The sequence below is a fragment of the Scyliorhinus torazame genome, chromosome 3 (assembly GCF_047496885.1).
Source record: "Scyliorhinus torazame isolate Kashiwa2021f chromosome 3, sScyTor2.1, whole genome shotgun sequence".
Taxonomy (NCBI): Eukaryota; Metazoa; Chordata; class Chondrichthyes; order Carcharhiniformes; family Scyliorhinidae; genus Scyliorhinus; species Scyliorhinus torazame.
Genome location: NC_092709.1, coordinates 199250170 through 199276038, shown reverse-complemented (window position 1 = coordinate 199276038; position 25869 = coordinate 199250170). Strand labels below are relative to the sequence as shown.

The following is a 25869-nucleotide window of genomic DNA, read 5'->3' as shown; positions in this document are numbered from 1 at the left end:
CTGAGGCTCCGGAACAGGGCTTGGCACCGAGTTGATGTACGCCTCGAAACAAGCTAGCCAGTGCTGAAAGTCCGTTTTGGCGTCGCTTGATTGCGGATCCAGCTGCAGGCGATCTGGCTTGATACAGAGGTCCATCTTCTGAAAATCTTAGAGCAATAAATTGATGCACGATCAATTGCACAAAGATGAGAGTTGAATACAACTGAGGCTTTATTGCTCTAAGATGTGTGGCCTCCCACAGCAGCTGGCAAAATGGCTGCTGCACGGAGGACACACATATTTATACTCCACCTACTGGGCGGAGCCAGCAGGCAGGGACTACCATCGTGCCTGTAGTACAGGTCCTACCATACATCATCTAATATAGGGGCAACAGTGGTTTACCACAATTTGTCAATTAAATAAAAAGGAGTATGAAGCTTTCTAAGCCGAACATTGGTATAACCTGAATTAAATTTTTAATGCATCCAAAGAGGATTTTACTCGGCAGAAGAATGAACTGCCTACACAAATTGAAGCTGTGTTAAATCTGCATTGCCTGTAAAAGAAAACTAAAGGGTGAAATCATGCAAAGAAATTAAAGTTGAAAAGTATCCTGAAATTAAACATGAACAGGTGAATTCTATTGTCATGAAGGATGATTCAGTGTTTGGCTGATTGTAATATTTTTCAAAGACTTGGACATTAAAAGACATGCAGGGAAGAAAATGGAGATCAGGAGTTAAAAACTGAACATAGTGGTTCCGAGTTTGTTGTAAAAAGTGAAAATCCTGAAGACAATTTATTGTCTGGCTTTCAGGAAGAACAAAGGAAATTGCTGAATGCAGAAGGCAAGAAGCAATATGTCATGGGATTTCTCCTCGAATCCCAATTAACAGCCACCAGTATCCAGAAGTCATATGGTCTTCCGACAACCAGCAATGTTGTTCTTGACAAAGTTTGCCATCTGACCAAACAAATGGTAAAACCTTTGGATCCCTCATGAATGCTAATCCAGGGTTCTGACTGAAAAAGTCCAAGACAAGTTTTAAAAGCAACGTGAAGAGTGCAAAACCCAGGTGCTAGATTATACAAACCATAAGCCTGGTGTTCCGAGAAAAATGTGAAACCAAGACTCAAAGGCTGTTGTCATGGAGTCTGATGCTGCAGCAATTACACTGAAAATTGTTCATAATGGTCATCAAAATAATTTGATTGTAGACGTTCTGTTGAGAGTTTAAGAACAAGGGGCTGTAACATCTTCAAGCTCCAAAACCTAGAACTTCTGCAACTGGATCCTTGACTTCCTGACCCTTGGACCACAATCAGTGAGGATAAACAACAACACCTCCTCCATGATAGTCCTCAATACAGGGGCCCCGCAAGGCTGCGTTCTTAGCCCCCTACTATACTCCCTATGCACACACGACTGCGTGGCAAAATTTGGCTCCAACTCCAACTACAGGTTTGCTGATGACACAACCATAGTGGGTCGAATCTCGAACACCGATGAGCCAGAATACAGGAGGGAGTTAGAGAACCTAGTGGCGTGGTGTAACAACAACAATCTCTCCCTCAACGTCAGCAAAGCTAAGGAGCTGGTCATTGACTTCAGGAAGTGAAGTGTCATCCATGCCCCTGTCTGCATCAATGGTGCCGAGGTGGAGATGGTTGGCAGCTTCAAATTCCTACACCAACAATCTGTCCTGGTCCATCCATGTCAATCCAACGACCAAGAAAGCACAACAGTGCCGATACGTCCTCAGGAAACTAAGGAAATTTGGCATGTCCACATTGACTCTTGCCAATTTTTAGAGATGCACCATAGAAAGCTTCCTATCTGGTTGCGTCACAGCCTGGTATGGCAACTGTTCGGCCCAAGACCATAAGAAACTACAGAGAGTCATGAACAGAGCCCAGTCCATTATGCGAATCTGCCTCCCATCCATTGTTTCTGTCTACACCTCACGTTGCCTCGGGAAAGTAGGCAGCATAACCAAAGACCACTCCCAGGTTATTCTCTCTTCCAACCTCTTCCATCGGGCAGGAGATATAATAGTCAGAGAACACTGACTAACAGTTTCAAAAACAGCTTCTTCCCCGCTATTACCAGAGTTCTGAATGACCCTCTTATGGGCTGAACTGATCTCTCCACACATCTTCTCTAATGGGTGGTACTACACTCCGTATGCTTCTTCTGATGTCTGTGACTATGTGTTTACATTGTGTATTTACGTCTGCCCTATGTTTTCATGTATGAAACGATTTTAACTATGCGCAGAACAATACTTTACTGTACCTTGGTACACGTGGCAATAAATCCAAATCACATTAAAGCCAGATTATAGGATTTATGGGATTGTAAAAGAATACTGTATGTATGTAACCAAGCTTGTCTTGTAAATGCAATGCATTGTTGTTCTCACCTGTTCAGAGTGCTTATGTTGGTAAGAATATGGGGTGGGATTTTCCGTCCCACTACACCTGTTTTCTGGTGCGGCGCACCCCGGCCAGCAGCGGGATTCTCCGTCCTGGCAGCCAGTCATTGGGGTTTCCCATTGTGGGCACCCCGGGTGTGTGTGCGCTGCCGGTGAAACAGAGGATCCCGCTGATGGAGAATCCAGCCCATGATGTATGTCAAACACCGTTGTTTGTTTTATCCAAGGGGTGGGAAGCAGTACAGTAATTTTTATTTCCTTAAATAATCAGTGGAATCTGTATTTGTTTTTACGAATATTTGAAAAGGACCTTTAAGAGCTTCCATCAATGGTAAAGGATGAATTTTAGATTTCTTGGATAAGAAGAAATTCTGGTCCATGTGACCTTGCATCCCTTGAACTGAAAGCATTGCCAACAGGAAGGAAGTTAAGATATGGACACTATGTGGCTGTCACACAAAGAAAAAGATAAAGAAGCTACCACTATAAATATATATGAGAGCAAAATGGAGAAGGTGATTAGTGCACAGTTGTAAGCTCAAAGAGAAAATGGACAGAGACAGAAAGAGGATTTTCTGTTTGACAGATTAAGAGAAAAGAGCTTTTGAGGGCAATGTGCAGGCTGGCTTCAAAGGCCTAAAGCCTGGAAAGCTGTGTTGAATAGCTCAGATGCTGAAAAGTTGGGTGTATCCCAGAACTGGTCAAACCATGAACTGGGGTATTACTGTTTGGTCAGTTGAAAGGAAAATCTGGAAAGATTAGGATGTCGTGACCAGAGGAAGAAAGCGTTCATAGAAGTGATGATAATGGTACCGTTGAAACTTGGAGGTGAAAGTTGCTGTCTGATGGGACTCCTGGCCTATCTTGCATGAATGAAGGCCAGCATACTGTGGAACTGTGTATCTACACAGTGCTACATGTCTGTGGGGCGTGATGCGGGGTTTGTACAAGACGTATTTTTCTTGTATCAACTATTTCTGAAGTATCATTTATCTGTTAATTCATGGTTAATTTGTGTTAGCTCTGATTTGCATTACAATAAAAATGACAAAAAGTGGTACCTTGTTGGTAATTTCTTCATTTGCCGGGCATTGGTAAATTTGGTTTATGTTTCATGCACAAGGATCGTAAAAAGGGTTGTCATAACTTCATGTTAGTGTGTGGATTTTAAAATTCGGGAGAAAACAAAAAGGGTTTCTAACCTCGAACTGAGTAACACATATATAAATAAACAAATTAGCTTTAATAAGCTAATTAGTTTTACAAATTAGCTTTAAATAAACAAGTTACCTTTAATAATTCCTTTGGAGCAAGTTATATTATTGTTCAGACCGTGAGGGAAACTTTGATTCTATGATAGGGGGGATTCTCCGCTGCCCGATGCCAGCAGCGAGATTCGCGATCGGGCGGAGAATGTTGTGTGGAACAAAAAACGGGATTGGCGCCCAGCATCGATTCTGATGCAATGCCCCAGTACCCGCTAGCAGTGGCACTGAGCTTCGCACAGCACCGGCGGCACCGGCATTTGCATGGATCTGCCTATGATTAACAGGTTGGACACCGGATTCTCCACCCCGCCACGATGTTCCACCCCTCTCAGGTGGGAGGCACCCAGGAGTGAATTGGTGCAAACATTTACGAGCGGGGCACGGGTGCCAAGGGCAGCACGGTAGCATTGTGGATAGCACAATTGCTTCACAGCTCCAGGGTCTCTGGTTCGATTCCGGCTTGGGTCACTGTCTGTGTGAGTCTGCACATCCTCCCCGTGTGTGCGTGGGTTTTCTCCGGGTGCTCCGGTTTCCTCCCACAGTCCAAAGATGTGCGGGTTAGGTGGATTGGACATGATAAATTGCCCTTAGTGTCCAAAATTGCCCTTAGTGTTGGGTGGGGTTACTGGGTTATGGGGATAGGGTGGAGGTGTTGACCTTGGGTAGGGTGCTCTTTCCAAGAGCCGGTGCAGACTCGATGGGCCGAATGGCCTCCTTCTGCACTGTAAATTCTAGGCTTTTGAAAGTGAGCAAGAAGGTAAGGAAATCCTTAACACTTGTTGGGCTTGTAGCCATGTAAAATGGCTGCGTTCCGATTAATCTGGCCAAAACCCAGTTTAAAATGGCTAACCCGAAAGACTGCTGGGAAAAGCAGCCAAGAAGGCACAAGCAGGCAGCTGCAGACAGGTTTTCAGCTACAGCTCGGGGAACGTAGCCCAGATCGATACTCAGGGCTATCAACAGCCCATCAACCCAGGTATCCGCAGTTGCATTCAGGACTGTTTACACCTAATCTACTCAGACATCCACAGCTAAATCGGCTATCCCCGGGAACAATTGCAACATATTAGCAATTGAATACCGGGCCAGACCTGTCGGTGCCTGCAGTGGCCGAAACAAAGGCAGGTGAGCGACCACCCCCCGATCGAGGAATCGCCTCACCATTGGGCACATCGACCCCAGAGATTGGGGACAGAATCCAATCACTTGGGACTCAGGGTCAAGGGCCGCCCCGGGAGGCGGGAAGCCCCTGGGCCCTATAAAAGTGAAGGTCCAAGTTCAGATCTCTCTCTCTCATCTTCGCCTGCTCGAGACCTTCGCAAGACCAGCCACCGGCCAGTGTAAGTTTGGATCCAACGATCGCTATCCGGTAGAGACACCTAGCCACTGACCTGTAGCAGCCTTTTGAATCCCGCGGGCCAGATTTGATTGGACAAGCCATTCGTTTCCCTGACCTGGTGGGCTCTTCCTAAGTTAAGTATTGGCCAGTAGTGATAGGTTTATTATATAGAAAGTAGTATTAGGGTGTTAATATTGCGTGTTGTATATAATAAATGACCATTGTTTTAATCCTTACTAAGCGGTGTGCTGTGTTATTAATCATAACCTGAACTTGAACCACGTGGCGGTATCATAAAGATACCTGGCGACTCATGAGCAAAGGTGACCTAAACAGAGCAAATAGACTAAGGTTAAAAAGAGCAACAGGCTTGGTGGGGGGTGTCTGCCTGGACCACAGGGAATGGCAGGGAACAACTTGCTGCATAAGAACATAAGAACTAGGAACAGGAGTAGGCCATCAGGCCCCTCGAGCCTGCTCCGCCATTCAATGAGATCATGGCTGATCTTTGTGGACTCAGGTCCACTCTCCGGCCCGTACACCATATCCCCGAATCCCTTTATTCTTTAGAAAGGTATCTATCTTTTTCTTAAAAACGTTTAAAGAAGGAGCCTCAACTGCTTCACTGGGCAAGGAATTCCAGAGATTCACAACCCTTTGGGTGAAGAAGTTCCTCCTAAACTCGGTCCTAAATCTACTTCCCCTTATTTTGAGGCTATGCCCCCTAGTTCTGCTTTCCCCGACCAGTGGAAACAACCTGCCCGCATCTATCCTATCTATTCCCTTCATAATTTTATATGTTTCAATAAGATCCCCCCGCATCCTTCTAAACTCCAATGAGTACAGTCCCAGTCTACTCAACCTCTCATCATAATCTAATCCCCTCAACTCTGGAATCAACCTAGTGAATCTCCTCTGCACTCCCTCCAGTGCCCATATGTCCTTTCTCAGGTAAGTCCATGCATTTGAGGTACCTCCTTGGGATCGGGGTGGCCTGGCTCACACCCCAGGTGCTGCAGTGTGTCACTGAAAACCACCCCCTCTGCTGCAACTTACAGACTCCTGGCTGTTCACTTATAGACTGCTGACTGCTCATTGTATCCTGTATATGCTCAGAGAGCCTCTGGTCATCCAGACCGCCCCCTCAGAAATCCACAGACCCCAGCAACGGGATGTGTGTGGCCATGCTCAGTCATTGACCCATCAGGTGTTGGCACTCCTCAGTGCACTCCTCAGAAGCACACCCCCACACCAGAGGGAGCAAAACTTATGCCAAACAAAGGACACATGCACCATTGCCGTTACAACTCTCCCTGGCACACAGCCCCTCACAGAGTAAAAGCCTCACCAGTGACACTATCAGATAGCCCACTCCTCAAAACCACAAGCTGTCTCCAAGCATTGCATGTCCCTACTATCAGCTATCCCGCCTCTGGAAAAGAAATCTGACCAGCTCTCTGTCACAACCCGTGAGTCATACCCCGGCTCCATATCACACTGCAGCTAAGCTCCCGGCAAATGCACACATCCCTCACTCACCCCCATCTGTAGGACCTGCCCACACACAAGCCTCTTATCAAGGAGGCGACTGGCAGCACAGTTTGACCATCTCCCCAAACAACCATTTGCCACCTTGCTGCTGGGATAACACATGGCCCACCAGTGAGGAAACCCACAGTAGACCCCACTAGGAGAAACAGGATAGGTGCCACCGAACCAGTTGTGGTAGCCACTGGTATCCCTGTTAACAGGGATGGGTGGTGAGGATAGAAGTTACCTACACCACAGGCCAGGTGGCGGGCACTGATGAGGACAGGGGTGCAATGCGGGTGACAACATACCGAAGTGGCTGGCATGGGATGGGGGGGGGGGGCTGTGACATACTGAGGGTGGGGCAGCAATACAACACAAGGTGACCATGGGGGCTTTAGGTGATCAAGGGAATCCTGATCTTGCCACCATTTTCAGTCGTGAATTCATCTCTCCCCGCACTGCAGACACATGGATATTGGACTGCTGCCAGCTATCTACCTGTCCGCTGATGCCGTTGTGGGTGCACAGAGGCCAGCCCAGGCTAGAACCTACACAAGAGGAGCCTGCCCCAGCAGAGCAGGGCCAGCTGGTGAGGCTCAAGTGCCGGCTGTCCAACAGGCCTAGGAGGATGTGCGAAGGAGGAACCGCATCAGGGCAGGTGTGCAGCGTATCTACGTACGCCACCGTCAACCTGGAACAGGCCCAACAAGATGCCCAGGCAGTGGGATTTGCCACCTTCGCTGGCATGCCCCAGGTACAAAGTGTGATCGATGGCACGCATGGTGTCCAACACGAATTCGACAGGGGGTGCCCTTCATCAATAGGAAGGACTTCCACTCACTGAATGTGCAGTTGTTGTGCGACCACAGCTGTACATCATGCACGACTGCACCCGATACCCTGGCAGCGCACACGATGCATACATCCTGGCACACTCAGATGTTCCCAGCGCATTTGCAGCGCTCTCTCAGGTGAGGGCTTGGCTATTGGGCAACAAGGGTTACTCGCTGAGGTCTTGGCTGATGATGCCTGTCTGGTGTCTCCAGCATTGTGATGGCCTGCTGCATGCTTCATAACATCATGCAACATGCTGATGGAGAATCAAAAATGGGAAGGATGAGGATGGTGTCCAGGAGGATCTGGGCCAGGAGCCGGAAGTGACAGGGCTGCCGCACATGGGATAACCTCATCACAACCTCATCACCTCCCAATTTACCCACTCAGCTGCCCTGTCCCATCCCCCCTCAACCCACCCCCCAACTTCATTCACCCCCCCCCCACACAGAATCCCCTTTCCCGAAACCTCTTACCCCTTCCTTCTCCCTCAGTCCTTCCATGTCCCTCAGTCCTTCCACCCCTTCCCTCTCTCTTGGTCCTTCCATGCCTTTCCATCTCCCTCGGTCCTTCACTCCACCTTCCCCCCAGCCTTCCACTCTTTCCCAATACCTCAGCACCCCCTCCCCTCTCCAAAGGTCATGCCAGCATCACCACAGGATGTGGGCCCTGGGTTGGCAGTTTCAGCGGGTCTTGTCCACGGGATGGAGGATGATGGTGACTCGCTGTGAGATTAGCTCTGGTGCTCCTCATCGTTTGACAAACTCTGACGCCAGCCTTCAGGATAACATTGTCAGGCCGGGTGGTGCCTGCATACGTGCTGGCAAATCCTTCTCATGAATCCATGAGAAGGGGTGTGGGGTTGCAGGACATGGTGAACAGTTATGACTCACTCGCTGGGGATGCTGTCAAACGAGGCGGGCTCACAATGCTGCCCACATGCCCTGCCACCTCTCGGTGAGGGCGTAACCATGTGGGACGCTCATGTGTCAAGGGAACCCTGCCCTGACCCAATGTCTACACTACACCCCCTTCCCACCCAGCAGATGCACAATATCCACCCCCACCCCATCTTTCGCACCTGTCAGACAGAGTTTAGAGGCAGGTCGGACTGGTGTGCTAACATGTTTAATGGTGACGGTGTACAATTGTGTGCCCTGTCCCCTAACTATCTTCTATGTGCTGCATCCACGCTAACTTAAGTGTCATCTATCTTCCTTAACTTGCATGGCCTACCACTCATTCTAAGTGTTTCTCCAGACAGCACATCAGAACTGGAGGCAGCCGCTGCATGGCGCGCCCTCTCCCCTGTGAAGCCCTTGGTGACCATCCTCTGGAGGCCCAGGCCCTGGATAGGCTCAGCCGACTGTCAGGTGTCACACGTGACGATGTGTCAGTCTGTTCTGTCCCCTGCTCATGAGATGCGGCAGTGTCAGGTGGGGGGAATTCGGAAGGGCTGTGGTGTTCCAGCACCTCCCCTGCAACAGGCACTGACATGGGCACCGTCACCTCCTCCTCCCTCGGCTTGCTGGGCTCGGGGTTACTCCATGAGGTAGAAGGGAGGCAGGAGTGAGCCCCAGAGGTGCCACCGTCACCTGGCACTGCCAGTCCTGGAGTCCTACCCTCGTCTGAACCATGCTGTTGATGACCTCAGCCATGGTGCACTGAGACTGGGACATATTCCTCAGTGAGTGAGACATGCCCCTCACTACCTCGGCCATGTCCCTCTGTGATATGCTACGGTCAGTCAATGCTCATGATGTCATCAGCCATGACCCTATGACCCTTTGAGACTGGGTCAAGCTCTAGGGCGTCACTGCAATGTCCATCTATGCCAGGACATTCCCTGTGACTGGGCTCTCTTGTACTGCACCTCAGCCATCAGCAGCACAGTGTGTCCCGCTGGAGGTCAGGACACTTGGCTCTAATGTCTTGCCCCAGGACTTCCACCATGGACACAACCTTTTCGGTGTTGGCCTGGGTACCACGCATTGTCGGCAACATCTCCTGCGCCTGAAGGCGGTTGGACTCCTCCAGCTTTACCGAACGAAAATTGCTGACACCCCTCTTCCCCTGTACATTCCGGCTCTGCGTCTGCATACGCACCAGTGATGCTATCATGCTTTTCAGAAGCTCAACACCTGTCTGGATGACAGCTGTTCCCTGGGATGGGACAGCTCTTCGACCATCCGCTATCTCAGGCGTCCCTACCTCCACCTGATGTGCTGCAGCAAGTGTGACGTGCGCACCAGAAGTGACCCAGGAGCCTGATCACTAATATTTTCCACCGAGGTGATGCTTTCTGTGATGGTGGATGGTGCAGGTGAAGCAGTGTCAAAATGTTGGTGGCTCCCTCGAGAGGTGCTCTGGGGTATGCTGGGGATCTGGCTAAGGGACAGCGACCCCAGACGGCCCTGCCTCATCTGATGGATATTCTGCAAGATAAAAGGCACGGGGTGTGACCCTGGGAATGACTGCTCTGTGGGAGAGAGATGACCCCCTCCTTGCCTTCCAGTGCTTGCACCTATTATGGGCCGCCTTATCCTTGGGGATACAGTGAGATGCTGGGAGGTGAGTGTGTTGTTCTCCGCTTTACTTTACCCGGGTGGCTTTGATGCGTAGTGTTGATCAAAGAACGACAAACTTTGTTGACAAACAAAACTACTTTATTTAACACTACTAACTGGATACGACACTTATCCCACAGAAACATACAGTTGATAAATAACACATAAACTACTCTCATCTATATCTAAACTCACTACCAGTTTAAGCTACTACCTGCTCACTCTCACTATCTTCCTTCAGTCTGTCTCTAGCTAACTCCTCACTACTTCTGCTACCATCTTCTCTGTCATCTGCCCCACCAGGCTTAGCGTCATCTCTTATATACTTGGAGGACTAGCTCCCTCCAGTGGCTGTCTGTATACATTTCGATGGTGCATGATGTGGAGATGCCAGCTTTGGATTGGGGTGGGCACAGTAAGAAGTTTTACAATTCCAGGCTAAAGTCCAACAGGTTTATATGGAGTCACTAGCTTTTGGAGCGCAGTTCTTTCATCAGGTGAGTGGAATGTGGGCACCTTGGCACTGCCAGGCTGACACCTTGGCACTGCCACCCTGGCACTGCAGGCATCAGCACTGCCAAGGTGCCAGGGTGGCAGTGTCAGGGTATCCTGATGCCAGGGTGACACTGCTGGGGCAGTGCAGTGGTTAGCATTGCTGCCTCATGGTGTGGGGTATTGGCCATGCGTGTGTGTGTGGGGGGGGGGGGATACATTGCCCATGGGTGGAGGGCATGGGGATCCACAAATCATCTTAGAAATCGGGGCACCATTTCAGAATGGTGGTCTGATCTCTGAGGAGCCAGTCTAGCCAGCGAGTTCAGTTCCCCAGTGATGAAAACAATTCTAAATGTGATCTTGACCAGGGAGAAACTCCTTAGGGCGCAAGAATGTGACTAAGTGTGATTAGATAGAGGTGTGGAACTTGCCGACAGCGCCGGCGGTAAACTCCTAATAAAGCCCGGGACTTAGAGGGCATGATCTACCCGAAAGGGAACAGAGATCCATAGCGCACACAATTAGCAGGGTATTTCCCAGCACTCGGAACATCAAGAAACACCACGCTATCAAACAGCCATTCGGGTAGATCAGAGACCTCAGCGGGGAGCGTGCAGCCTAGGCTGCACTTAGTCCTGTTTTCTGCACTGAGGAGCTCCGCCCATCAGAACTCCTCAGTGCAGGGAGAGATCGGGACGCCACGATTTCTTGATCCCCAAACCGCCCCCGAGCCCCAACTCACCTATAAGGGGGTCCTTGCCCCCTCCCCGCACTCCTCCTCACAGCACCCCAGGCCCGATCCTTAATGTGTGAAAAATGCCAGCTTGGCATCCTGGCAGTGCCCCTGCCAGCTGGCAGTGCCATCTGGGCACCTTGGCAGTGCCAGACTGGCCGTGCTGGGTGCCAAGGTGACATCAGCAGTGCCAGAGTGTCACCCTGCCCAGAGGGCAAGCAACCAGGGACCTCTAATCTCCTGGGAGACACCCATGTGTGCCATTCCACCTGTTTGTGCTGAACAGCACTCTCCCAAGGTCTCGAAAGCGAGGGGATTAGATCGCAGGCCTTGGTTAGATCTCAGGACCATGTATTAGAATGAGACTAGCTGTCTCACTCTAATATGCTGATCTGCCAGAAAGTGATCCCACCCACAATGGTCGGGATTTGCATTGCAATGTCTCGAAAAATCGGGTTAGATCTCGCGAGGCGAGACGAGCCCGGAAGTGGAATGTCCTGGCATCTGCTGGCCGCGCTGCTTCTCGGCCACACACGGCCGATAAATATCGCTCAGATACTTTACCGTTAGGTCGTGCCTTAGGTCAATGGATTACTTTGTCAAATGAGGATAATGCATTAGATAAGAAAAAAATATCAACAGTGGAATAAGAGAACAATATTGAAAAAATGTACAGAACAGTATCAACTACAGGTTACATTTTTCACAATTCCTTGCATGCAGAAAAACATTCATCACACTTTACAGAGCAAAGGGAAAAGTGAAATCTGAAAAGGCAGTCAAGAACTGGGGGCTTAAAATGCAGTCAAAGGAGACACCTAGCTGCAGAGAGGGGAAGGCATTTAGAGACTTCTGAAGGGCACAGTATGATGATTGAGCAGAGGGAGGAAGCATTGAGGGGTAAACTAACTTCAGTTGAGTGCTGGGTATATACAAGGAAATATAGCTGGAGGTGATTATTGAAATTGGTGTTGAAGGTCACAGAGAGATTTGAAAAGGAGAGCGAGGATCTTAAATAAAAATCACGATAACTAGTGGATTTTGACCACAAGAGAATTGATGTGATTTCAGAGCTTGGTGGGGGTGTAGGCGTTTTGTTGGTGCAAGCACAGTGGCTGGCTAGCGGAACATTTGAGCACTCCAACCTCAAGGTGATAAAGGTATGGATTAGGAAGAGCTTTCAGAAATCTCGCTGTGGAGAAAAATGAGTGACCTCGGAGTTACTTTATTACTGCGAACAATCAGACCAAATAGAAGGAGTAAGTGATTGACAAAATACAAAACATATCACAATGTAAAAATGGAAGGGGGGGGGGGTTATACAAGATTAAATTGGAAAGGCTAGCATTGTACTTCTTGGAGCAAAGGAGATTGAGGAGAGATTTGATAGAAGTGTACAAGATTATGATAGGCTTAAGTAAGAAAATCTTTTCTCATTAGCTAATGGTACAAGGGATAGGGGGCACAAATGGGCAAGAGATGCATGGACAACCTTTTTTACACAGTGAACCTACTGCCCACGAGGATGGAGGATGCTGGAAATGATCAATTATGCCATAAGGAAATTGGATGGGCACTTAAAGAAAATAAACTTGCAGGGCTACAGGGGTCGAGTGGCAGAGTGGGACTGACTAGTTTGTTCCATAAGGAGCAAGCATGGATTCGATAGGCCGAATGTCATCCTCCTGTGCTTTAATTGACTCGCTCTGAAAGCATAGCTGGGATACAGGGCTATATAATTCTGCCTGTGCTAGGATTGCAAAGGGGACCTAGGAAGTTACTGTAATCTCAGAATGGAACCTCATAGCTGCAAGAAAATCATTGCTGATCCCTATAGACACGATTAATTGAATTGATGCTGAATTGATTTTTTTCATTTGCTTCCCCTTTTAGAGCATGTTTTGAGGAACTTCAGTCAGATTATTTGAACACATGGTTCATCCTTGATTATGTATCAGATTTTATTTACATACTTGACATGTATTTAAGGACAAAAACAGGTAAGTGCACTTTTTGTCACTTTGCCCAAGGGGTTTTGGGGTTATTTTCCATCTGTGTCCACTTTTATTTGTTCTGCTCGGCTGCAACAGTGAATCGGCAGCCCAAAAATCTTAGTGCTTTTCTAATTTTCCCATTCCCACTTCTTTCCTCCACCATTGCCATGTCTTGGCATGCTTGATCCAGGAACCTGCATGCTTCAGGCAATAGCCTCCTTCCACTAGGTTAATTGAGGTTGAGGTCCTATGACATACACAGGAAGTACCAATAATATATGTTTAAGTGGATGCATCATACACACTCCATCCACTGGTACCAGATGTTGAACAGCTCAACTAGGAGGGCTTGCTTCGAAAAAGCATTTTCATTCATTCATTGTTTCGAGGCCCTAAGGAATATGAACGCTTCATTTATAAAGGTGAAGTTTTGAAAATGAATAGAGTTCACTATGGGAAAAGTTTCAATGAGCTTGATTCAACTGAATGGGAGCAATGATCTATAGCGAGCACATTTAGCCGCGCGTTTCCCGGTGCTCACACATGGCTATATAACACGACATGCGTTGCATAAGGGCCTCAGTGAGGAACGCGCGGTCGAGGACACATATAGCCCCATTTTGTACACTGGGAGCTCTGCTCGCCAGAACTCCCCAGTGTAGCAAGAGATCGGAACGCCAATTGTAAATGGAGCCCGACCTCCAAGGCCCCTGAAGCGATCCTCGACTCCCTCCCCTCCACCCGCCCCCCCCAAGCCTGAACACACTATGGATAGGTCCCTGCTCCCCCCCCCCCCCCCCCCCCCCCACACCTGCAATACCCAACTTCAGGGTATCAGACCAGCCAGAACTACATATGGGAAAGAGGACCGACGCCCTGGCTTTTGCTTCCTTAATAGCACGCTGGAGAGAATCCTGCTCGGCTGGTGATCAGCAACACCACCCACAGCTGCAGACTGGCTGGCAGACCTGTCAGAATTTCTCCAGCTGGAGAAGATCAAGTACACCATCTGAAGGTCGGACGGGGGCTTCCACAAAGCATGGGAGCCCATCATCAGCCTGTTTCAAGACTTGTTTGAGGCAAACAGTGACTAGGGAGAGAGGGGAGATGGGGGACAGCAGACAAGAATGCATGCAACGAGGAGGAGCAAAGGGGGAAGGAGGGAGGAGATAAGGAGGGAATCCAAGGGAGTCACAGAGAGAAACATGGGGGAAAAGGGAGGAAAAGGAGGGGGCAGAAAGACCCCAAACCCCAAGGACAACAAAAGCCGCAGAAGAGAGGAGCGGAACTCAGTAGTATGACACCCAGTGAGCAAGAGGGGACTACCAACCGGGGGAATGGGGGAAGGGGGCAGGGAGGGGGCAAGGATGGACGGGGAGAAAGTATCTTAAAAAGAATGTAAATAAGAAACTGTACAACATGTAAATATCAGGTGCACTATTTGTTAAGTTGTTACTCTGTAAAAATTGAAAATTGGACACGGGACTAATTGTGGCCACGTATCTAGCCAGAGCCGCGTTGGATTGCGTTGGGTTTCTAGCCGCTGTGAGCGCCGGAAAACACTTGGCTGAACACGCTCGCTATGGGACATGGGCGCGATTCTCCGGAAATATTTTCCAAGTGCTGCAGCGAGCGGGAATTGCAGTGAGTTTCCCGCCGCTTGGCCCAACGATGCCGGCAACACTATTCAATATTTTTTTTTGTTTAAATTTAGAGGAGCCAATCATTTTTTTCTTTTCCAATTAAGGGGTAATTTAGCATGAGCAATCCACCTAACCTGAACATCTTTGGGTTGTGGAGGTGAAACCCACGCAGACATGGGGAGAATGTGCAAACTCCACACGGACAGTGATCCAGGGCTGGGATTCGAACCCGGGTCCTCAGCGCCTCAGTCCCAGTGCTTACCAGTGCACCGCATGCCTCCCTACTATTCAATATTAATTGGTCCTCTTAATGAGGCCTCACGGGCTTCCCATCCCAAATGCCGGCTCGCCAGCTGATTTGCCGGGACTGCGCTCGCCAGCCCCCCCCCCCCGCTAACAACGTCGAACAGCACTTAGGCTGCACTTGTTCAGCCAACCCCTTCCAGCTCGCAACAATGGTGCCCAGGAGACCAGCCCCAAGATTTAGGAATGCTGACCTGGGGAGGCCAGGAGGGATGTCTTGTTCCTCCGAGGGTCCCAGAGGGTGAGCCACAAGGCAGCCAGTGCTGCCTGGGACGAGGTAGCCAGCTGGCTGCCTCCGTCTCTAATGTGCATCCTGGGGACACATCTAGATGTAACGGTACAGCTAGGAGGATAAAGCACATTGAGGATCACTGAGGGCACCAGGGGTGGGATGGGGTAGATAGGGGGTGAGAGGTTGGTGGGGGGTGAGGGGGTGGAAGATGGGTGGAGATGCATCATCGGGAGAGTGGGGGAATATATTGAACAATAAACATCCTTGTACACAATCTCTTGTCACTTTCCTCCACAATGCATTGCCGTGTGCAGGTGATGGGTGTGAGCAAGCACTCAGCAGACAGGCAGGGGCCAGACTATGGCATAGATTGAGGAGCTCCAGCGCCAAGCTCTCTGCAGGTTATGATCACCTCCCTGTCCTTGACAGTTGTTTTGTTATGTTTCCTTTGTAACATAAGCGGCTTCCTTGTGTTGCATTTGTCAAGGAAGGTCGAGATGTGTAAATAACTTCAACTCATTTATTTACACTATGTACACGTTTATAACTTGAGTTCGAACTACTGCTAATCCTATTATAGCTACCTAACTGACTGACCAGCTGCTGTCTTCCACGTGGTGGGTGTGATAATGAATCAACCCTGTGCCTCTCCTCACTGACTGTCTCCACTGGCTGAAGGGGCAGATCATGTGTGTGGTGTCCTTTATGTATGGGTCGGTGTAATGCCCCCCTGTGGTCGTGTCACCTCCTTGTGTATCGTGAATGTCCATTGGTCGCCTCCTATCTAACTTATCTATTGGTTGAGCGTGTGTGTGTGTGATGTTTCTGGTGCTCCCTCTAGTGTCTACCTAGCTTACATGTATTTACAGTGATGCACATCACCACAACAGTGACCAGCGGACAGTGCCGACACAGTCCCGGCACCCTAGAGTGATGTGACACATACCCTGGGAGGGTCGGAAATAGGGGTGGCGGGTGGGTAAGAATGCGATGATACACCAGGCCATGTCCTAGATGAATTGAGCCAGTATGAGGGCCTCCTTGTCACCACCTTCAGCTGCATGGCCATTGTCCGACATCACAGTGAGTGGGATGCCGTGACGAGCATTGGTCTCTTTGCAGGCATGGATAACAGCCGATGACGTGATGTCGTGCAGGTGTACAACCTCGGGATAGCTGGAAAAATAATCAACTATGAAAACTATGGAACAGGTCCACGCCTATCTTAGACCAAGGGGACGTGACCAACTCATGGGGCTGAAGGGTCTCCCGTGGTTGGACCGGCTGGAACCGCTGACAGGTGGGGCAATTGAGCACAGTGTTGGCACAGCCTCTCGGGCCCTCCGTTGGCACTTCTCTATGCCGAGATGGCCCTCATGCAGCTGCTCTAAAACCAGGTGATGCATGCTGTGTGGGATCACGATGCGGTCCAGCTTCAGGAGGAAGCCATCAACGACTGCCAGGTCGTCTTGAATATTATAGAACTGCGGGCATTGTCCCTTGAGCCATCCGTCAGTCATGTGGCACATCACACGTTGTAGCAGGGGGTCAGCCGCAGTCTCAAGGCAAATGTGGGTTAGGCGTTCATCCGTGGCCGGCAGATTGGCGGCCGTGAAGGCCACATGGGCGTCGACTTGGCAAACTAACCCCTCTGGGTCGGACGGAGTGGTGACTGCCCTGGACAGAGCGTCGGCTATGATCAGGTCCTTACCCGGTGCGTACACGAGCTGGAAATCGTATCTCCAGAGCTTGAGCAGAGTGCGGTGTAGGCGAGGGTCTTTTTGGATGATGCCGACCAGCGGGCGATGGTCGGTCTCCACAGTGAACTGGGGAAGGCCATACACGTAGTCATGGAACTTGTCGACACCGGTCAACAGGCCTAGGCACTCCTTCTCGATTTGCGCATAGCGCTGCTCTGTGGGAGTCATGGCCCGTGACGCAAAGGCAACAGGGGCCCATGACAAGGCGTCATCCCATTGCAGGAGCACCGCCCCTATGCCAGATCGGCTAGCGTCCGTTGATATTTTCACCTCCCTTGCAGGATCGAAAAACGCCAATACCGGGGCGGTGGTCAGCTTGACCTTGAGCTCCTCCCATTCACGCTGGTGGGCGGGAAGCCACTGGAAGTCCGTCGTCTTCCTAACTAGGTTGTGGAGAGCCATGGTGTGGGAAGCGAGGTTAGGGATGAACTTTCCTAGGAAGTTGACCATTCCTAAGAACCGGAGCACCGCCTTCTTATCCGGCGGCTTCTGCATGGCCGTGATGGCTGCCACCTTGTCCGCATCCGGCCGCACACCCAACCGGGAGATGTGGTCTCCTAAAAACTTGAGTTCGGTCTGGCCGAAAGAACATTTGGCTCTGTTGAGGCGCAGGCCTTGGTCCCGTATTCACTTAAAAACGCGTTGGAGGTGACTGATATGCTCCTGTGGGGTGGTGGACCAGATGATGATGTCGTCCACATACACGCGCACACCCTCGATGCCCTCCATCATCTGCTCCATGATGCGGTGGAACACTTCAGATGCTGATATGATTCCAAATGACATTCTATTGTAGCAGTACCTGCCAAATGGGGTGTTGAAAGTACACAGCTTTCTGCTGGACTTGTCCAATTGAATCTGCCAGAAGCCCTTTGATGCATCCAGCTTGGTGAATATGTTGGCTCGAGCCATCTCGCACGTGATCTCCTCACGCTTGGGGATTGGGTAATGCTCCCGCATGATGTTACGATTTAAATCCTTCGGGTCGATACAGATCCGGAGCTCGCCGGAAGGCTTCTTGACGCACACCATGGAACTGACCCAATCGGTTGGTTCCGTCACTCTGGAAAGCACTCCTTGGTCCTGGAGGCCCTGCAGCTGCTGCTTGAGGCAGTCCTTGAGGGGTGCTGGGACTCTGCGAGGTGCATGAACCACAGGCGTGGCGTCCTGTTTGAGCAGGATTTTGTATGTGTAGGGAAGTGTGCCCATGCCTTCGAAGACATCTCGGTGTTGACTGATGATGGCACTTAGTTGCGCCCTGAAGTCCGCATCTTGGAAGTCAGACGTGTCCTCTGGAGAGAGGGAATGTACGCGCTGCACGAGGTTGAGGAGCTTGCACGCCTGTGCGCCTAGCAGGGAGTCCTTTGAGGAGCCCACGATCTCGAAGGGTAGGGTAACTTTTCGCGAGTTGTGTGTCATCTCGAGTTGGCATGACCCGGTGGCGGGGATGACGTTACCATTATAATCGACCAGTTGGCAATTGGATGGAAGAATTATTGGTTTGACCCCCCCCGGGTTTGAAATGCTGACCATGCGAGGAGATTGGCGGAAGCACCAGTGTCCAGACGGAATCTGATCTGGGATCGGTTGACCGTCAGGGTGGCACACCACTCGTCGTCCAGATCAATGCTGTGCACCAACAGCGGCTGATGCTTTCGATTCGGGGTCAGCCTGTTCTTGGTTGTGACAACGACTCGAAAAGTCTCCCTGTCCTCAGTGTCACTGGTCTGCATGAAGTCAGGATCGGACTCAATGAAGGTGGGTTGGATTGCCCGAACATTCCTGTGAGGCTGGTTAAATCATTGCGAGTTGGCAGGCTGGGCTGCTCGACAGCAGGCAGCATAGTGGCCAAGCCTGCCACAGCATAGGCACTGTCGCGATTTTGCAGGACATTGCCGCTTTATGTGGGCGGAGCCACAGTTGCCGCACGTCATGACGTCAGTGCGTTCGTTGCACCACAGTGCATGCGTGGTACGGTCTTGCGTGGTGTGGGCCTGCGCATCGCGTTCCTCCACGTCACCGTCCCCTCGTTTGGCGCGTACAAGCGCAGGAGGCCTCTGAAAGAATGCAAAATGGCCGCCCTCCTCCAGACTGCGGCCCAGGAGGTGTTCGATCGTTTGGACCTGTTCCGCCTCATGGGGCCCTTGCCACGCCTTTTCAGCTGCCTGTATGTAGGAGTACCGGCTGGTGGCATTCTCATGCAGGACACGGGTCTCGATGGCAGTCGCTAGGGTTAGTTGCTTAACTTTAAGGAGCTGCTGACGCAGGGTGTCCGACATGACCCCAAAAACAATCTGGTCGCGTATCATGGAGTCGGAGGTGGGCCCGTAGCCGCAGGATAGCGCGAGGATGCGGAGGTGTGTTAAATAGGATTGGAAAGGCTCGTCCTTACTCTGAAAGCGCTGCTGGAACAGGTACCCTTCGAAGCTTTCATTGACTTCAACACTGAAGTGTGTGTCGAATTTGAGGAGCACCGTCTTGTACTTGGTCTTGTCCCCGTCGTCTGCGAATGTCAGCGAGTTAAAAATGTGGATGGCATGTTGCCCAGCTGGGAGAGAAGAAGGGCTATCTTCCTGGTGTCCGATGCATTCTCCCTGTCCGTGGCCTCGAGGAAGAGCTGGAAGCGCTGTTTAAATATCTTCCAATTTACCCCGAGATTGCCAGCGATGCGGAGCGGCGGCGGCGGGTTGATGTTCTCCATGCTGTAGGATGCCGGAATGCTGAGAAGTTGCAGGTAGGTCTCACAAGTGCTAGATTGTGGCCACTCCTTGTACCATGTCGTGTTGGGTGTTCTGGTTCACAAACAAGCCAACCATGCTGGAAGTGGTGTTACGCTATTTTATTAACTGTTCAACTATGCTAACATGCTGTAAACGTGGGTATAAGCAATACCAGCTTAACTGTGGACCCTTTCCTATCACTGGCTATGGTGAGGCACTCAGCACATGGTGAATGTCTGTGATGCAGGCTGTGAGCTCTGTGCTCTGAGCTGGCTGCTGCTAGAATGGGCGGGAACTCACTTGTCCCCTGTCTTTATAGTGCTTGTGCTCTCACTGGTGATTGGCTGCGGTGTTATGTATGCTGGTTGGTCCTAGTGCATGTCCATCAGTGTATGTATGTGATTGCACCATAATGTACTGATGTATATTATGACAGCAAGATGAGATAGCTTCCCTCTGTCACTGGCAGGCCGGGTGCAGGCGATTAAAATCAATGTGTTGCCGCGATATATGTTTCTATTTCAGTGCCTGCCGGTCTTTTTGCCAAAGGCATTTTTTAAGGAAGCGGATAAGTTGGTCACTTTGTTCATCTGGGGGAGAAGGTAGCCAGGGTCAGGAAAATGGTCCTGCAAAGAGGATGGCAGGCGGGGGGGGGGATGGTTGGGCCTCCCAAATTTATTGTATTACTATTGGCGAATACCGTAAAGGTGAGGAGATGGGTTGGGTGGGAGGGGGGGGGGGGGGGGGGGGGGGGGGTCCCGTGGGTTAGAATGGAGGCTAGTCTGGTCAGGGTTGGGGGTGCTGGCAATGGCATCGCTCCCGATGGCCCCGGGGAGATGCCGATTAGGGGGAACCATAGATTTGAGCCAGGGAAGCTGGACGGACGTTTTCGTAAATGGGAGGAGAAGGGGATCAGGGTATTAAAAGACCTGTCCCTGGGGGAATGTTTTGTGAGGTTGGAAGAGTTGGAGGAGAAATATGGACTGGGGCAAGGGGAAGGGTTTAGATACCTGCAGCTCCGAGACTTTGTTAGGAAGGAGGTTCAGAGCTCTCCGATAGCGCTAAACCCTCATTATTGGAAGAGGTATCAATGGAAGGGGGAAGGGGGTGATGTCGGCGATCTATGGGAGGATTTTGGGGGAGAATGGGGTGTCTATGGAGGGGATCAAAGCCAATTGGGAGGAAGAGTTGGGGGGGAGGTAATGGAAGACAGTTTGTGGTGTGAGGTCCTCTGGAGGGCGAACGCCTCAACCTCATGCATGAGGTTGGGGCTGATACAGCTGAAGGTAGTGTATAGGGCGCACCTCACGAGGGCAAGGATGAGCCGACTTTTTGAGGGAATGGAGGACGTATGTGAGCAAGTTGGGAGGTGTCCCGTAAATCATCTACATTGCGGTCCTGTCTGAAGCTGGAGGAGTATTGGAGGGAGGTTTTCAGTGTCATCTCGGGGGCAGTGCACATGAACTTGGAACCAGAGACCCTAGAAGCCATTTTTGGGGTGTCGGACCGGCTAGGGCTGCTGACGGGTGCAATGGCAGATGATTAGCCTTCACCTCGCAGATCCTGTTGGGGTGGAGGTCAGCTTCTCCACCCTGTGCTTCTCCACCCTGGTGGGGGGGATTTGCTGGAATTTCTGACTCTTGAGAAGGTGAAGTTTGAGTTGAGGGGGATGAAGGAAGGTTCTACAATTCATGGGGACTGTTTATTATGCACTTTCGAGAATTGGTTTCCATTGAACATTGGGCAGGGGGATGCGGTGGGATGGTTGAGGTTTTGGATTACACTGTTTACTGGTTGACTGTTAATTTGTTTACCTGGAACGCACGGGCGGATGTTCTGGTCTGTATATTGAGGGGGTAATGTTCTGTTTGTTATTGTATTTGTTTTTTGTTTGTTTTTTGTTTTGTTGTTTATTTGATGAAAATGTTGAAAATTAGGAGAATAAAAAGATGAAAAAAATAATAAATCCAGTGCCACATCCGATTCCAAAGACCCTTTCAGAATTGTCCTATAATTAATTATTGTTGTTTTTTTCTTTCCCCACAGGTTATCTGGAACAAGGTCTGTTGGTCAGTGACATGAAGAAACTCAGAGAAAGATACTTTTGCACGGTCCAATTCAAATTGGATGTCGTGTCGCTCATACCAACTGACTTTCTTTTCTTTCTCGTGGGACTAGAATACCCAGAAATTAGATTAAATCGTTTGACTAGGATTAGTCGAATGTTTGAGTTCTTTTCAAGAACCGAAACTCGGACAAACTATCCAAACATCTTCAGGATTTCCAACCTTGTCATGTACATCGTGATCATTATCCATTGGAATGCATGTATGTACTTTTCAATTTCCAAAGCTATAGGGTTTGGGGCAGACACATGGGTATATCCAGATGTAAATATTCCAGAATTTTCCCAGCTTTCCCGGAAGTATGTGTACAGTCTCTACTGGTCAACACTGACACTCACCACCATTGGGGAAACGCCTCCTCCAGTCACAGATCCGGAATACTTCTTTGTCGTAGCCGATTTCCTGGTTGGAGTGTTGATTTTTGCCACCATTGTTGGTAACGTCGGTTCCATGATTTCTAACATGAATGCAGCTCGTGCAGAGTTTCAGTCAAGGATCGATGCCATCAAACAGTACATGCACTTCCGAAAAGTGAGCAAAGAATTGGAGAAAAGAGTTATCAAATGGTTTGACTACTTGTGGACAAACAAAAAGGCTGTAGATGAAAGAGAGGTCTTGAAGTATCTTCCAGATAAGCTAAGAGCAGAGATTGCCATCAATGTCCATCTCGATACGCTGAAGAAAGTTCGTATCTTTGCAGATTGTGAAGCTGGCCTGCTAGTTGAGTTGGTGTTGAAACTAAGGCCCCAGGTGTACAGCCCTGGAGATTATATCTGCCGCAAAGGAGACATTGGTAGAGAAATGTACATAATCAAAGAAGGGAAACTTGCTGTTGTTGCTGATGATGGAATCACTCAGTTTGTGGTTCTAAGTGATGGCAGCTACTTTGGTGAAATTAGTATTCTGAATATCAAAGGTAGTAAAGCTGGGAATCGAAGAACGGCAAACATTAAGAGCATAGGCTACTCAGATTTGTTCTGCCTCTCCAAAGATGATCTAATGGAAGCCCTCACCGAGTACCCAGATGCAAAAGCAATGCTGGAAGAAAAGGGAAAACAAATTCTAATGAAGGATGGCCTTCTGGATCTAGAGATTTCCCAGCTTGGGGCTGACCCAAAGGACATGGAAGAGAAAATAACGAGACTGGACATGGCAATTGACCTTTTACAGACTAAATTTGCTCGACTTCTGGCAGAGTACAATTCTACACAACAGAAACTAAAAGAAAGAGTGACAAGGATTGAGAACAAAATTAAACGATCAGGGATACAGTTTGAATATTCAGAACTGACAGATATTGAAGCAGCAGCTGTAGCTGAAGAAAGTAAAAAATAATAAACATGCACATTAATATTGCAACACTAATCGTTTTTTACCTTACTGGACACACTGAAGAGTCATATCTCAGGAAGAAAATCCCTTTAAACATTGGCAAACTGTTATAATTACAGTTAAATCATAGTTTTCAAAGTATGTTTTACACATGGAATTTACAAATATTGAAGAAATATAACTGAAAACTGACTTGGGAATTTAATTACAATTATTAGCAAGTCTTTGCTGTCAGGGTAGAACGGTTTTTCCAGTGCTCAAAATTAAAACTACAGTGTTAAGTAAAAATGTCAGCAATGCTCTTTGCTTAAACTCATAGTAAGAAGAAAGAAAAAAATTATATTTACATAGCATTTTAACATGTCCCTGGGATGTTCCAAAATGGATTATTGTCAAAGAGCAATCACTATTGTTATGCGGGCATTATGTTGTGTTGTAAATAACTGTGTTAAAAAATATGCATTATGAAAAAGTATTTGTTTTTGTAGCTATAGCTGTGCAATTTCTTGGGTTATTACCCTGATATCACAGTCAGGTTCACACTCAACAGTTTTAAATCAGATGGAGTTTGCAGAGACACTAGATCGGAATGGGGCAAGAGTGCATCTCATTTACAAGGGGCCGCGTCAAGTGCATCTCTGATATTTATCAGCCTCACAATCTTGTGACTTTTGTGAGGATTACACAGGCTCCCCCCACACATAAGTTTGGGAATATTGCAATTTGGAACACTTGCTCAGAAACAGGATTGGGAACTAAGGGAGTTATTGCCACTGAATCAATGCCCAACCTGCCATTCATTTTATAACGAGTAAACAGAACTTCTTGAAATGGGAGGTCAGCGTAACTGGGTCTCTCTGTCATTTCCCTGGAGATTTGTTCTTCTCATGCTACAGTTACAGCAGGACAATGGTAGACCCCTACAGGTTTCAGGGTCTATGAGTCAGTAACAAATTGTTAATTGTGAAACAACATGTTTTAAATGAAAACTGTACGTCTCAATTACCACACATTCTAAAATGTTATATGGACATAAAATGCAAATACAACTAAAAGGCACGAGTAATAATCAATATTTCTCTTTACAACTGGATAAGTTACAATCTGGAAATAGAAACATTGTGGGAATTCTTAGCTTCAGTTATATCTTGGTTCTACTCTAATGGGAAATGCAGATTTTTGGCATGCATTAAATAGGTCACTGGAGAGTGCGGGAGCAGAGTGATTTTTCACAAAGTATATATTCTTTGACTACCTCTGACCAACAAATTTAAAATACGAACTAGGGAGACTTGACTGAGAAGGCAGAGTCCATTTATTTTAACATTTAGACTGATGTGACAAGGTGAATATATACTATTTGAACCTAGAAAACATCGTGGGCGGAATTGTCCATTGGCCGACGCCAAAATCAGGGCGTGCGATTGGGCAGAGAATAGCGCCTGATGCTGAATTTGCAGCAGAGCGCCGGTTTGATGCCGAATCGCGATACTCCGCCTCCCTGAAAACGGCGTCAATGCGACGCATGCCGCGTGTAGTTGAAACACCATTCGCATATTATTAGTGGGCCCACCCGCGATTCTCTGCCTCCGATGGGCCGAGTTCCCGACGGTCCTCACAAATCATGAGCCTGGCCTGGTGGCTGCTGAGAGAGAGGGGGCATTCGGACAGTGTCCAGCACCGCCATATTTCGCCGATGGTCATCCGCTGACCGGGGTGGCTTCTGCCAGGGTTGGGGGAGTAGTGGGGTTTGACCAGGAGGTGAGCTGTGGGGTTGAGATGGAAGGGTACGCAACACCATTACCGCAGCTGGCAGGGCAGCCATTTAGCTGCACATGCCGCTGACAGCCCACTTAAACCAGGTGCCCTGGGATATATAGGTTACCCCCCCCCTCCCGGGGTACTCCCTGGGTACCTTCTGGCCCCAGCTGACCCATCAGCTGTGTGGGCGCTCCAGCACAATCTATCCCATTTTTTTGGCCGCGACCAGTGTGTGTGTGGGGGGTGTATAATTTAAGCGCGGCTGCAGCTTGCCAGCCCTGCGAGTGTCCACATCGGACCCGGCGATTCCCACTTCGTTTTTCATAAGTTTCGATGGTGCTCCACGTGGCGCCGGTGCTCCACGCGGCGCTGGTGCTAGCCCCTCACTGATAGCAGAATCGGTGCAGGTGTGGCCCCGATTTTTCTGAAAGTCCATGGATTCTCCATTGGGGTCAGAAACGGAGGATCTGGCCCAATATACGGAATAATACATTTATATGGAATAATACATTGTACATATATAAGCTAAATTTTAGATATGCTGTACAATACAACTTAAGAGTGTTAATTCCATTATACTGGATTTGAAATTATGTTAATGTCATATTTGATTGAACTGATGTAGAAGAAATCCTTCCTGTAACAAAATGACCAGAACTGTACTTCAGTTTGAGGGAATGAAGAGTGGAGCCAAGGCTAGTATTTTAAACCTAAATAAGGGCAGTTGTGAGGGTATGAAAAGACAGCTAGCTAAAGTGAACTGGCAAATTATGTTAAGGGATCGGTAAACAGAGATGCAGCGGCAAACATTT

General features: G+C 49.1%; 1 protein-coding gene across 1 annotated transcript in view; it reads left to right on the top strand.

Moving 5' to 3' along the window:
• The window catches only part of cnga1b (cyclic nucleotide gated channel subunit alpha 1b), a 109379-nt gene extending 84688 nt beyond the window's left edge, over positions 1–24691 (top strand). The window contains exons 7-8 of the mRNA XM_072497935.1: positions 13080–13186; positions 21885–24691. Of these exons, the coding sequence (XP_072354036.1) occupies positions 13080–13186; positions 21885–23299 (1522 nt within the window). The 3' untranslated portion in view covers positions 23300–24691. The remainder of the gene's footprint in view (positions 1–13079; positions 13187–21884) is intronic.
• The last annotated feature ends 1178 nt before the right edge of the window (positions 24692–25869 follow it).